The sequence below is a fragment of the Chanodichthys erythropterus genome, chromosome 1 (genome assembly GCF_024489055.1).
Source record: "Chanodichthys erythropterus isolate Z2021 chromosome 1, ASM2448905v1, whole genome shotgun sequence".
In the NCBI taxonomy this organism is placed as follows: domain Eukaryota; kingdom Metazoa; phylum Chordata; class Actinopteri; order Cypriniformes; family Xenocyprididae; genus Chanodichthys; species Chanodichthys erythropterus.
Genome location: NC_090221.1, coordinates 8278455 through 8291927, shown reverse-complemented (window position 1 = coordinate 8291927; position 13473 = coordinate 8278455). Strand labels below are relative to the sequence as shown.

General features: G+C 38.4%; 1 protein-coding gene across 1 annotated transcript in view; it reads left to right on the top strand.

Moving 5' to 3' along the window:
* The window catches only part of gpc4 (glypican 4), a 41143-nt gene extending 28805 nt beyond the window's left edge, over positions 1-12338 (top strand). Inside the window, exons 3-9 of the mRNA XM_067386448.1 lie at positions 4160-4557; positions 6350-6515; positions 7149-7279; positions 7448-7594; positions 7709-7833; positions 9325-9497; positions 9613-12338. Of these exons, the coding sequence (XP_067242549.1) occupies positions 4160-4557; positions 6350-6515; positions 7149-7279; positions 7448-7594; positions 7709-7833; positions 9325-9497; positions 9613-9830 (1358 nt within the window). The 3' untranslated portion in view covers positions 9831-12338. The remainder of the gene's footprint in view (positions 1-4159; positions 4558-6349; positions 6516-7148; positions 7280-7447; positions 7595-7708; positions 7834-9324; positions 9498-9612) is intronic.
* Positions 12339-13473: the final 1135 nt, after the last annotated feature.

Below are 13473 nucleotides of genomic sequence, written 5' to 3'. Positions count from 1 at the left end.
ACTCAAGTGTTTTGGGACCTATTTTGAGACATTTGTTGAAGTGTGAGTCTAAACTCCCCTTTTCCATTCCTCCTCATAGATATTGTAACATGGTTCTGTAGTTCTCCCAGCGAGCACCTTCCCGTAACCTTTCACACACATTTCTAAACCAATGCAGAAAGGTCGTTTTAATGGAAAAATCAGAAGGGAGGTCCACAGCCTGCTTGTTGGCAGACTCCCATGTATCATAAAGTCTCTTTTAATGACGAAGCAGGACGCCTGAGTAACGCCCCTCCAACTGTAACGCTTACAACACCGGGTCCCAAAATCTCAGCAGTTATGTTGGGAAGGATGTAAAGAGGAAGAGGCGTGGGGGATGGTGGATGTTGTTGAGTGACTTACTTTGCTTTATGCACAACTGTTAATGGGTCGGTGACAAGCGTGTATAAGAGTGTCCATGATAAAGAAAAGGAAACATCTTTTAAAAATCTAGTTTAAAAAAAAAAAAAAGTGCCATGTTTTCAGAAATGTACTCATGTTAGCCCATATGTTTTTTGGGTTTTCTTGTTGAAAAACAATATGAAAGTTTTTATTTAATGACTTTTAAAAATGTCATGGTGTAACCACATAAAAAGTGATAACATTTTCAATACACCATGAATGCATCTTTTTTTTTTTTTTAATCTTTTTTTATCCAGATTAGTTAATTAAATCTAGTTAATGCATCAATTTTATTAAGCTTTTGGAGACGTGACTTTTTTTCTTGACAATTTACAACATAAACTAACCTTGCCCTCTCATAAAAAGGTCAAATTATCTGATATTTTATGAGACTTACTGACCTTGACATGGTCATGTGGTTCTTCAGAGGACCTCTATAATGATATTTCCTGTTTTTTTTTTTTTCTTCTGTTTTGTTTCTGCAAGTTGGTTACACCATAGGGATGCACAATATATTGGCCACCATATCGATATCGGCCGATTAAATGTTCATTTTTAATGTAATCATTATCGGCCTTATAAGAAAATTTGGCTTATATATTAAAGCTGATAAATAATGGATTATTTCCTTCAGCTGAGACACTTCAGATGTGCACCGTCCTCCATTACGGTTTTGAATTGCTTGAAATATAATTGAAATCACTTCAAAAAGGAAAATAATACAGTTCTATATAATATTATAATAAGAACATTATAACTGTTTGCTCGGGCATGGCTTTTAATGGTGAGACTTTTGTTTTTGTAATCAGGCTCTCAAAACGTATATACATTTTTGATTTAGATTTATCATACCAGTATATCGTTATCAGCTTTCAAATATAAAGAATTATCGGTTATCCAAACGGTGCATCCCTATAACGCCACATAACTGACAAAAGTTTTTCAAATACAAATATTTTAATACAAAACTGCTTCACTGCACTTTTCCCTGCTATTGTTGCATTGTACGAATAGCATTTTAATGTGTTTTTGAGATTCTGACAAAAAAGGCATCATACCATTGACCCACATGCGGTTTAGCAAACGTTTTTTTTGCATTTAGTTGGTGTATAATTACTGTCTGTAGTTGTGCCTTGATGCATATGCACAAAAATCATCCAAGAACTACAGAAATTCATTCCACTTGACGGTGATTTAACATGCGTTTCCTTGAAGTGGTTTTTTGATAAATGTGGTTCATGTACATTTTTTCTTTAGTAATGGCACAGTGACTTGCAAACCTGGAAAATATTCTCCTCCTCATTATCACCTCTTTCACTTTCTTGTTCTTTTCTCCCCCCCTGACTTTAAACTTGTGACAGCTCTGGCATTCCTCTGGATCTGGAGAAAGGCGGGTGCGGCGGCCCTTAAGGTTTAATCTCTGTCAATGGAGCGTGGATCTGGGTGCCTTCTATCTCTCTCCCTGTGTGGGGCCAGGGGCCGAGGGCCACTCGTGGGAGGGGAGCTAAATGCGAGGGTTGCGGTGTTTCCGGTATCCGTGGTTACACAGCAGGATGGGGGCATTTAGAAAAGCCCTTGAATGCACTCGCATTCCCCTGTCCGTCTCTCACATGAACACACACCTCTTATCATTCAGCTGACTTTGTGTTCACTCGAAGCGGACTTGACAGCAGCACAGTACGTTTTGTTTGTTTATAAACCCGAGGTGTCTTGTTTGCGTCGATGACGCCCATGGGTAGTGAAAGACGGTTTACGAGAACACCATACGGCGCTTTCGGATTCATGGCCACTTAACACTTCAAAGTCTTGCTCATTATGCGCAGGGCATCTGTGCTGTGGGCCGGCAGGCTTTAAGCGAGAGGAGAAAGGTGATACAAAGGCGAAAAACAAATGGCGCGCCTCGCGGGGCAAGCGTGTGTGAGCGCGGGAAGAGAGGTGAAGCATTTCTTTGGAATTCTCATTTTGTTCAGATTAAGTAAGTAGGGTTTGCCGGCCGAGAGAGAGAGTTTCATGGGAGAGAGGGGCTGGATTATTTGGGGAGGCTGGGAGGGAAGGGGGGGGCCTGACATTCCACAGGATGAAGTAGGGCATTGTTCCCGTCTCCAATGAAGAGAGCCTTCTGAAGCCACTGATGAACTGAAAGCAGGAGAGAGTCAGAGAGAGTGAGGGGTTTCAGGGGGGTACAGGTCCGTTTTCGGGGAGGGGGGTCGGCATTATTCAGTAATCCTATTGAAAAGCCCTCTGAAGGACGGAGCGGGAGCGGTGCGGAGAGAAAGAAAAGCGAATGGAATGTGACAACAGGAAAATGCCATTGATAGCGGTCAGCCTCAGCCGGCTTGATGGGCGAGACGTTACCTATTGGAACCACGAGCTGCCCTTCATCCTTTCTGCACTCTCAGCTCTTTCTCCTTCGACACAAAAGTTATTTTCCTGGAACATAGCGAGTGAAAACCTTGCATTGGGGCAAATGGAATATGCATTAATCTGTTTAGATAATAAGCGTATGCTTTTCTGGCCTCCCTGGCAGTTCTGGTAGGTTTTCCAGTCAGTGAGAGCGAGTTAGGCTGAGGGCTCTGCGGAGCACTAAATCGCCGTCTCTCGAGTGTCATTGTAACGACAAAATCATGGACGTATTGCCAGCTGAAGTTCCAAAGTTAATAACAATTCATTTTATACGTGTTGAAGTTGACAGTCTGTGTGCTTTTTCTAAAGTGAAGTCTTTCTGCTTGTACACTCTGTTCCATGTTACGTGAGTGCTCAAAATCATATCTGCTGTATTTATGTTCAGGGCCTGTAAGTGCACATTCTTTTAAAGATGAGATGTAGAGATCTCTTTTTTTTTTTTTTTTTTTGGATTGTGTTTCTTATCCAAGAATACTTTAAAGCTGAGGTCTTGCCAAAAATACTACTTTTCAAAAGTTTCTTAATCTACAACTAATGAATGTTAAAGCAGTAGTTCTCTCAAAAATGAAAATTGCCGTCATTTACTCCCTGCCATGTTGTTCCAAATGGAATTTTTAATGAATCTTTATTGAGATCTTTTCTGACAGTTTATTGTGGCCACATCTGTCACGTTCATAAAAAGCCAAAAAAAGCGCTGTAAATGTAGTCTGGATGACTTTGCCTGTTTTACCGGTCATACTTTAACTTGTGACAAACTGACAGGTTAGACTTCATCAATCGTTATTGGTTTTTGAGCATCTCGTAACACAACATCATGATGTCAAACCTGCACCATATTTTATTTGAGTTGCAGTGGAGATTAACAGTAAAAAATTTCTGTCCATCTGTTCCTCCCAGTATCAGATAGCTTCAGAAGACTAAGAATGTAGTGCACAAGTTGTGGCCTACATGTTTATTAGTCCTTTTTGGAGTTTGACAGCCTGTGGTGATTTTAAAAAAGACTGATGTGAAGATTCTTGGAAAAAAGAAAAATTGTTTCTGGGAACAAAATAACAGAATTTGGAACAACATGATAGTGTGTAACCCTTGTGAAGAAGTACAAGCATTTATAGTAAACTAAAAGTACACTTAAGTGGCCTTTTACTTCATTACAAAAATTATATATGAATTACACTACAAGTGCACATTCAGAACATAAAACTTATGACGAGGTTTTTGGGAATTTTCTTCGCCCACAAATCTCACCAGAACATTCACAGCAGCTCTTGCACAACCTTCATCAAGTTTGATGCATTTAAAACTAACCAACGCTCTTGATATTGTTCTTTCTTCTCAGAGTTCTTTAGAGAGCTGTTGAACAATGCAGAGAAATCCCTCAATGACATGTTCGTGCGGACCTACGGCTTGATGTACGTGAAGAACGCCGAGCTCTTCGAGCAATTCTTCCGTGACCTACGCCGCTACTACAGCCACGGGAGCAGCGCTGTCAACCTGGACGACATGCTAGCGGAGTTCTGGACCGAGCTTCTGGAGCGCATGTTCCGACTGGTCAATGTGCAGTTTGAGTTCAGCGATTCGTACATGGAGTGCGTCAGCAGGCACATGGAGCAGCTCAAACCCTTCGGTGACGTTCCACGCAAACTCCGCCTGCAGTTAACCCGTTCGTTCATTGCAGTCCGCACGTTCACCCGCGGCCTGGCGCTCATGCCCGAGGTGGTGGGCAAAGTCTCCACGGTGAGAAGCATGCGTTTTGGGTTGTCCCATCTAATAAATTTGGCACCTCAGCAAAAATAGTGATATTTTACCAGAATTTGTAGTTTGATTGAGGTGACTTTTATATCACTAGTTATATTAGTGAATTAAAAACATAAAGCACAATCACTGACTCTTATGAACAGTGTTTTAGTAATATTTATATACTATATATCTTGAATTAACTGAAAATATAAAAATATAAGCTTTCATTTTAATTTTAAGTAGTTTTATGTTTTGTGATTTTATTTTTTAAGTTTTTTTTTATATTACTATTTAGGCTTAATATTTAATTTCTATTTGACAAATGTGACCCTGGACCACGGGTATATTTGTAGCAATAGCCAACAATACATTGTATGGGTCAAAATTATCGATTTTTCTATTATGCCAAAAAATCATTAGGATATTAAGTAAAGATCATGTTCTATGAAGATATTTTGTAAATTTCCTAGCATAAATATATATAAAAAATATATTTTTGTGAGTGGATATCCATTGTTAAGGACTTCATTTGGACAACTTTTTCCACATTGTATGGGTCAAAATTATCGATTTTTCTATTATGCCAAAAAATCATTAAGATATTAAGTAAAGATCATGTTCTATGAAGATATTTTGTAAATTCCCTAGCGTAAATATAATTGTGAGTGGATGTCCATTGTTAAGGACTTAATTTGGACAACTTTAAAGGCGATTATCTGAATATTTCGATTTTTTTTTTTTTTTTTTTTTTTTTTTTTTTGCACCCTCAGATTCCAGATTTTCAAATACTTGCATCTTGGCCAAATTTTGTCCTATCCTACTTATTCATTTATTCAGCTTTCAGATTATGTATAAATCTCAGTTTCAAAAAATTGACCCATATGACTGGTTTTGTGGTCCAGGATCACACATATTTTTTTATAATCAATTTTAGTTTTTATTTATTTCCAGTTAGTAATTCTAGTGCTACAACTTGAACTATAGGAACATTTTGCCCTTGTATCAAATTAAAATAAGATGTTTTTCATCTAATTTTCATTTCTAATTCTCAATTTTCAATCAAATGAATCTTTCATTATCTACTGATTTTATTTCCGCTTATATTCATATTTCGGCAAAATATGTTTTTATTGGTTTTCACGTTTATTATTAGTTAATGGTAACCCTGCTTATGAACAGATTTTTCTGGAAAAGATCAATTTAAATCAGATTGAATCTGTCTGAAACGCTAGCCTGTTTAAGTTACAGCATTAGTGAAAGAATTTTTTATGCAAGCAAAATTTTGTATGCAAAACTGACACCCACCCCAATGAATTAGAATCAACTCAAACTGTCGAATTAAGAGTTTGTAAATCGGAATCAAATCTTTAATACCACCCAGCTCTAGCGTTGCCTTTGGTTAGCATGGCGACTCATGTTTATTAAGCGAGTCAGAGCTCAGGGACAGAGATCTAAAGTACAGGTCTATAGGGTTTATCAGTATGTGAAGGGGGACACCTGGATGGACCCATCGCAGCTTATCTCCCAGCATTAAAAGATCAGAGGCCAAGGCTTCTCAGCGTGTGTAGTGAGTTAGCAGAAGCAATTGAACCTCCAATGACAAATTGAGCAAACACAAGTTCAGCAGTGACCTTATGAAAGGTGGCCAGGTCACTATTGCTCTCCGTTCAGTGTTTTATCAGCAACATCAGGCATATGAATTAGGTTAGAGACTCATTAACCTTTTCCTCCGGTGTCTGTTTTGCTGACTCCGCTCAATTACAATCTTCTTGTTCGTCCTCTCTCTCAGGTAAGCGCCTCTCCGAGCTGCGTGCGTGCAGCTATGAAGATGTATTACTGCCCATACTGTACCGGCCAGGTGGCACTGAAGCCCTGCAAGAACTACTGTCTCAACGTTATGCGAGGCTGCCTGGCCAATCAGGCCGATCTGGACACAGAGTGGAATAACTTCCTGGGTAAGAGAGTGTTAAATGACTCAAGTAATTGATTTATTACTGAACCATTATTAGATGTGATGGAACCAGTTTTCCACTCTAAGAACAGAAGTATAATAAGCACAGATTAAAAAATGAACAGGTCACGCTGAAATGGTTTCCTCTTGTTCACTTGCTCTAATGCCAAAACAATTTATGTGAAGCCTCAGCTTGAAACCAGGATTGAAATTGACTTGAATTAGGAGTGAACACTGGGGAACAGCTCTGTTTTTATCCTTGCATGTTTCATGAAGTGTTTTTGGGTCTCTTGTGGCTCTGAAGGCCTTGTGGTCCCAAGTCCTGTCACACATTCTCATGCGCTCTCACAAACTGTTCCTGGCTCACGGGACTCTGGGACTGGATTTGCTCACTTTGCCTGACAGCTTTTGGGGGAACCTTAATTGGGGCGCTTGTTCAACTCTGTTTAACAAGCTGTTCGTGTAACAGACTTGAGTTCCTTTTGAACTTAGCCTGGACTGATGACTGTATACTGCCCTCTAGTGGTGGAAACGACTTGCGGCGAAATTGTTTAGGCATGGGTATTTGGAAAAGTGGTGTTGAAATAGATTGTTTTGTGGGTGATCTTCTGATGAATGCATTTATTTTCCATTTTAGATGCCATGTTGGGTCTCGCTGAGAGGCTAGAGGGACCCTTTAACTTTGAGTCTGTCATGGACCCCATAGACGTGAAGATTTCAGACGCCATCATGAACATGCAGGAGAACAGCATGCAGGTCTCACAGAAGGTGTGGTTTTTAATTTCTTTTCAAAATTACATTTTGACATGTAAATCGCAAATGCATGTTTTTTTTTTTTTACTTGACAACTGCTATTGTTCATTTATTGATATATATTATAATATGTATATAAATGGTTTTAGATATTTTATATTTATGGTTATTTGTTTGTTTCAGGTGTTTCAGGGTTGTGGGCAGCCCAAACCCAACATGGCTTTCCGCACCCGGCGCTCTCCTAAAGACTCGGGCTTCCCTGGGCGTTTCCGACCATACAGCCCTGATGCCAGACCCACCACTGCCGCTGGCACCAGCCTGGACCGACTGGTAAGGATAAGGATTATTACCACCCATATCCCTTCCAAACACTTTCTTTAACATGTTGATTTGATTCTACTAGATCAGAATGAAACATTTGTAACAAAACTGTTTGTTTCCTAGTTGACGGATGTCAAGAAGAAACTGAAGCACGCCAAGAAGTTCTGGTCCACCCTGCCGGACACAGTGTGTGTTGGAGACCGGATTGCCAACGGTGATGAATGCTGGAATGGTACAGCCAAAAGCAGGTGGGTCAATGGGTCTTTTTTTTTTTTTTTTTTTTTTGTCCGATCTGATCTAAATAAAATAAAATGCAAGGGTTAGTGATTAAAGGGTTATTTCACCCAAAAATGAAAATTCTGTCATTTATTACTTATCCTCATGCCGTTCCACACCCGTAAGACCTTCATTAATCTTCAGAACACAAATTAAGATATTTTTGTTTAAATGCGATGGCTCAGTGAGGCCTGCATAGCAATGACACTTCCTCTCTCAAGGTCCATAAAGGTACTAAAAACATATTTAAATCGGTTCATGTGAGTACAGTGGTTCAATATTAATATTATAAAGCGACAAGAATATTTTTGGTGCACCAAAAAAACAAAATAACTTATTTAGTGATGGCCGATTTCAAAACACTGCTTCAGGAAGCATCGGATCATAAATGAATCAGAGTATCGAATCATTATTCAGATTGCGTGTCAAACTGCCAACGGCTGAAATCACGTGACTTTGGTGCTCCGAACAGCAGATTCGACACACTGATTCATTTATGCTCCGATGCTTCATGAAGCAGTGTTTTGAAATCGGCCATCACTAAATAAGTCGTTATTTATTTTTTATTTTTTTGGTGCACCAAAAATATTCTCGTCACTTTATAATATTAATACTGTACTCACATGAACTGATTTAGATGTGTTTTTAGAACCTTTATGGATCTTGAGAGAGGAAATGTCATTGCTCCCTATGTTGGCGTCACAGAGCCATCGGATTTTAACTAAAATATCTTAATTTGTGTTCCGAAGATGAACAAAAGTCTTACAGGTTTAGAACGACATGAGGGTGAGTAATAAACGACAGAATTTTGATTTTTTTTGGTGAACTAACCCTTCAATTATTTTTTTAACTTAAAAAAAATCCATTAAAAAATATATTTGAAATTTTTTGAAAATAACACATGGACACTTATGGTCTAAAGAAAATATGGTATTATTTTTCACTTGTTAAATAATATAAACGTTTTTGATCCCACTTTATATTATGTCTTTAACTTCAAGGTACTAACATTTAAAGTAATTATTTTATACAATTAACTTTTTGTGAACATAAATGTTTTTACATTTGAAAATACCTGCATGAAATTACAGCTGTAATTAATTTCTATAATTAGACTTTTGACCCATCCCTTACACCTTAACCCACTCTTAAACCTACCCATCCCACCAAACCTGCAGCAAACGTGTTTTGCGATATTAAATTAACACAATAATACATAGTACCTAAATATTTTTTAAGTAAGCAGTAGTTAAAGACACCTAATATAAATTGTGACTGTTTTTTTTTTTTTTTTGAAAGCATATGAAACAAACATGAGATCATTACTAAGACCTTGGTGCATGTGTTCTAGACTAGCTTTGTAACGACACTGTTAATGGTCATTGCACATTATACAGTAAAATTCCTTCATTCCTTTCCTGACTCAAACTGCAACATTTCTTTCTTTCTTTCTTCACATGCAGGTACGAATCTGTCGTCATGGGCAATGGCTTAGCCAATCAGGTGTCTAATCCTGATGTGGAAGTTGACATCACCAAACCAGACATGGTGATTCGGCGGCAAATAGCAGTGCTGAAGGAAATGACCAGCTGGCTTAAGGCCGCTTACACTGGCACTGACATCTCATTTGTCAATGGTACGAGGCATCAGCTTCTGCACATTTGAGTAACAACGGTTAAATTTGAATTGAAAATAAGTGTGAAGATACAAGCCCTGTTTTTAACTTTTATCTGTCTTTCCTGGCTCTTCAGAGGATGCCGGCAGCGGAGAGGAAAGCGGAAGTGGCTGCGACTCGCCCTCCTGCGACAGTGACGGCGACATCTACTTCTCCACCCCGGCGCCCGTTAAGCCTCGCATCCTCAAGGATATGAGCAACCAGCCCTCCAGTGGTACACGGTTGACACCCTGCAGTCTGGCACTGGCGGTGGCGGCGCTCCTGCTCGCCCTGCTCACCCTTCACGCGAGATAAGACCGGCCCAGAGAGGAAGAGGATGTATGTTTGTACGAATTTGAACGAGAGAGCAGAAAACTGCCATAGGACATTAAAGACACTGCTTTCAGGATCTCCGTCTGCCTGCCATCGGGGGAAGACACTCAAGTTATTAATATTCAAATAACTTCCCTTCAGTGTATTTTTTGTGTTTATAAGAACGGACTTCATTTATGTACAGCTATACGTTTCCACTCAGCTGGGTTTTGTTCCTCTATGTCTGTAGAGTCCAGAATCGTCAACTCCTCATAGTGATCTTTTCGGTTATGGTTTAAATAAGTGCCGGTGTTTGTTTGAAAGTAGGTCAGACTGAGTGTGTGTTTGGGTGGATGATGTGTGATTGGCTGTATATATCATCCAAGTGCTTTTTCTAAAGGTAAACAATTAATCAACCCATATAACACATGTATGTGATTTAAGCAAATCTGTATGAAGTACTCGTTAGACTGACTTTTAATCCATTTTGAGTGCGTGTGTGTGTGTGTGTGTGTGGGTGTGCATGGAGGCTTCGGTTAGCTGCAGATCATGTATGTTCCTTGGATGTTATTGAGGTTGATAAATACTTCATGATGCCTTAAATAGTTTATAAATGGGCCCTTTATTAGGGCTTTGATCGACAATAACTTATACAATGCTGCCTTATGAATGAAATCAAAATTGCGGAATCCCAGACATGAAAGTTATTCTGAAAAAAAGTTTATTTTTTCTGTATTTGTTTCCAAACAACTTTCACAGCCCCCATATCATCATCCCAAATACGTTCAGCTGTATAACACATAACTTGAGAATATAGTCTTCAGTAATAACTTAATAGTGTGTAATGAAGAAGGAGCCTTGGTTAGGTAAGGTCTGTTTGAAAGTTGATTCATTGATGAATAGGCCTTGATGGTTCCCTCAAAGATGACATGCAGAGACATGTTTCCTGCATGATGCAGACTGTGCGGCCTGAGGAAAGTTGTTTTTTACTGAATGTTTAGTTATGAACTTACAGGAAGACCAGCTGGACACGAGCGTGTGCTGAAGATGGCTCACGTCTGAGCTGTCTGGATGAATTCTACACAGGGTTTTATGTGGAGGTGTTTATCTGGCTGGAAATGTATTGTAAGGTATAAAACTATTAGATAGGTACTGCAAGATTTCTACACAGTGACAGCCGGTGCTAATTTGAGAGGTTGGGTGGCCTCTCTTGTTTTGTTTTTTCTGTTTTTAACACAAAATGTCCAGCTATTACCCATTCCCGATTGGGTACGGTATTTTTAAACCATTCCTCATATAGAGCAATAGACTGTGTATGTATGTGTGGTACGATCCAATACCAGTTAACTTTTTTTTTTGTTTTTTTTTGTGAGTTCCCATTCAAATGTGTGACAAATGCTTGTTGGTTGGTTTAAAAAAAAAAGAAAAAAGTTTTTTTCACCTCTCAGAAACAAAAACTATCTCCCCTTGCTCTTGTACAGTAAGTTATTTAACCTCATGTCTCTTTGAAAGGCATTCGCAAGCATCGCTTTTCTAGGTATCTTAATTTCAGTATTCAAAATATTTATGTCTGTAGATGAATGCATTTTAATGATTTCACACTTTGATGGTTTTATATTGGCTTCAAATTTCATAATACATAATATTTAGATTTTGTAAACCAAGCTACCGTAAGCATTTGTTTTTGTCGTTATAGTTTTATGTTAGGGGATTATGAAAATCGTACAAGCTGATGCAAGGACAGGGCTGGCCATCGGTCCTTGATCGTTCCTGATGTCACATGCACTTTTAATTGGCATTCAGATACCTCACAGCAAGAGAGTTTTTAAATGATGCTTTTAATCATATCTGCAGCATGCATATTTCAGCTTTTTACTGTTGTTGTTTTTATTAATTCATTTGGAGATTCGTTCAGTATGTATGGATGAATGGCCAGTCCTCAGACATGCAAAGAATCTTGTCAGGGTTTCAGGAGCCTGAAATGAGTAAATATCTCTACAGCAGTAATGCGCCGCACCTCAGATCGGATATGTATTTTTTCCTAGGCTGATGTGCTGCAACGAATAGGAAGCAATGTGTGCTTTCTATCCTACCTTATGACCCAAAGCTTCCCACTGTCACATGTTAAGATGGCTCTGATGTAAAGGCCAGGAAAGGAAGCGTCTTGTGCTTAGTATGTCAAGCTACTCCGAGTCAGTGCGAAGATGACATGGACTCTTGAATGAACCTCTGCAATGTCATCTTTAGTTTGAATGCTGAACTTCAGGTGGACAGATTGCAGGACCCGCAGCCCTGTATATCAAAGGAGTCATCTGTGATGAGGAGTGAGAGAGACTGAAGAAAGAAAAGGAAAAAAATGTAAATAATGAGCAGTCGTTTTAGTGGTCTCTGAGAGATGTTCATCAGATTTTACCCATTCAGAGTATGTGCTTAATATGGGCAAAACAAAGAGATAGATGCTAAAAATGTAAGAGAAAAGTTATATTAAACATTTCTTAGTCTTGTTGAAATAAAGACTGCAGATATTTAAATGTGTCATGTCATTTCTGCTCTGTTGCCAGTGAATTGCATGATTGCTTTGAAAATCTCTTTGAGGGACCCATTAATGAAACACCAAAGACTTAGAACAATCATGAACGTTGATTAATCAAAGCCATTAATTAAGTTGAAGTGTTAGTCTTCATTGTGTTATTAAATTAAACTGTTAAGATAAGATGAAGACGATTACGTACAGTGTTGGGTGTAACTTGATTAACGTAATCAGATTACATTTACAAGTAACTAGTAAAGTAACGCATTACTTTTTCAATTTACAACAAAATATCTAAGTTACTTTTTCAAATAAGTAACGCAATTTAACATTTATTGACTGACAGCTCTCCTGTCCCCATGTTGAGAGAAATACATTTCAGAGGTGTTGTGTGCGCTGTGTGACACAAATATACTTTATGTATTTAATCTCACTTTATTAACCAATGTCTTTGCTGCTGACCTTCAATGATCTAATTCAACCAATCTAATAAGAAAAAATGAATTTAGATATAGTGTTTGAGTGTTGAACTTCCTTATATTCTTCTTTAATCCAGAATGCAACGCATTTCTTTTTATTTAAAGTAACTAAGTAAAGCAATTAGTTATTTTTTAGAGAGTAATGCAATACTGTAATGCATTACTTTTAAAAGTAACTTTCCCCAACACTTGAGTACATATAGGGCAGTGGTTCCCAAACTTTTTAGCGTTGAGTACCCCTGAAGGCATTACCATCCTTCTACACACCCCCTTTCTTCCACTTCGACTGCAGTCACACCTTTACCATTAAGGGACAATATTTGCCCCCTAAATTGATTTTCCAGTGCATTTTTTACCTATATGAATAACTTTATAAAATAAATAATGTTTTAAATAAAAATGTTCAATTGAGAAATATGCAATGATGGTAAAACTAAGCAAAACTTTTAAATATTAAACTAAAACCGCCAGTAGTTGGCAGCAAGTTACTGTTTGTATGAGTGAGTCGTCGAGTCATTCATTCAGTAACGAAGCATGTGGCTGTGAATGAATCATTGAATCATTTACTCACGATTCGTTCAAAGCCGCAGAATTGTTCGCGAAACACAGACGTGTATTGTAGTTCTCGTAATTATTT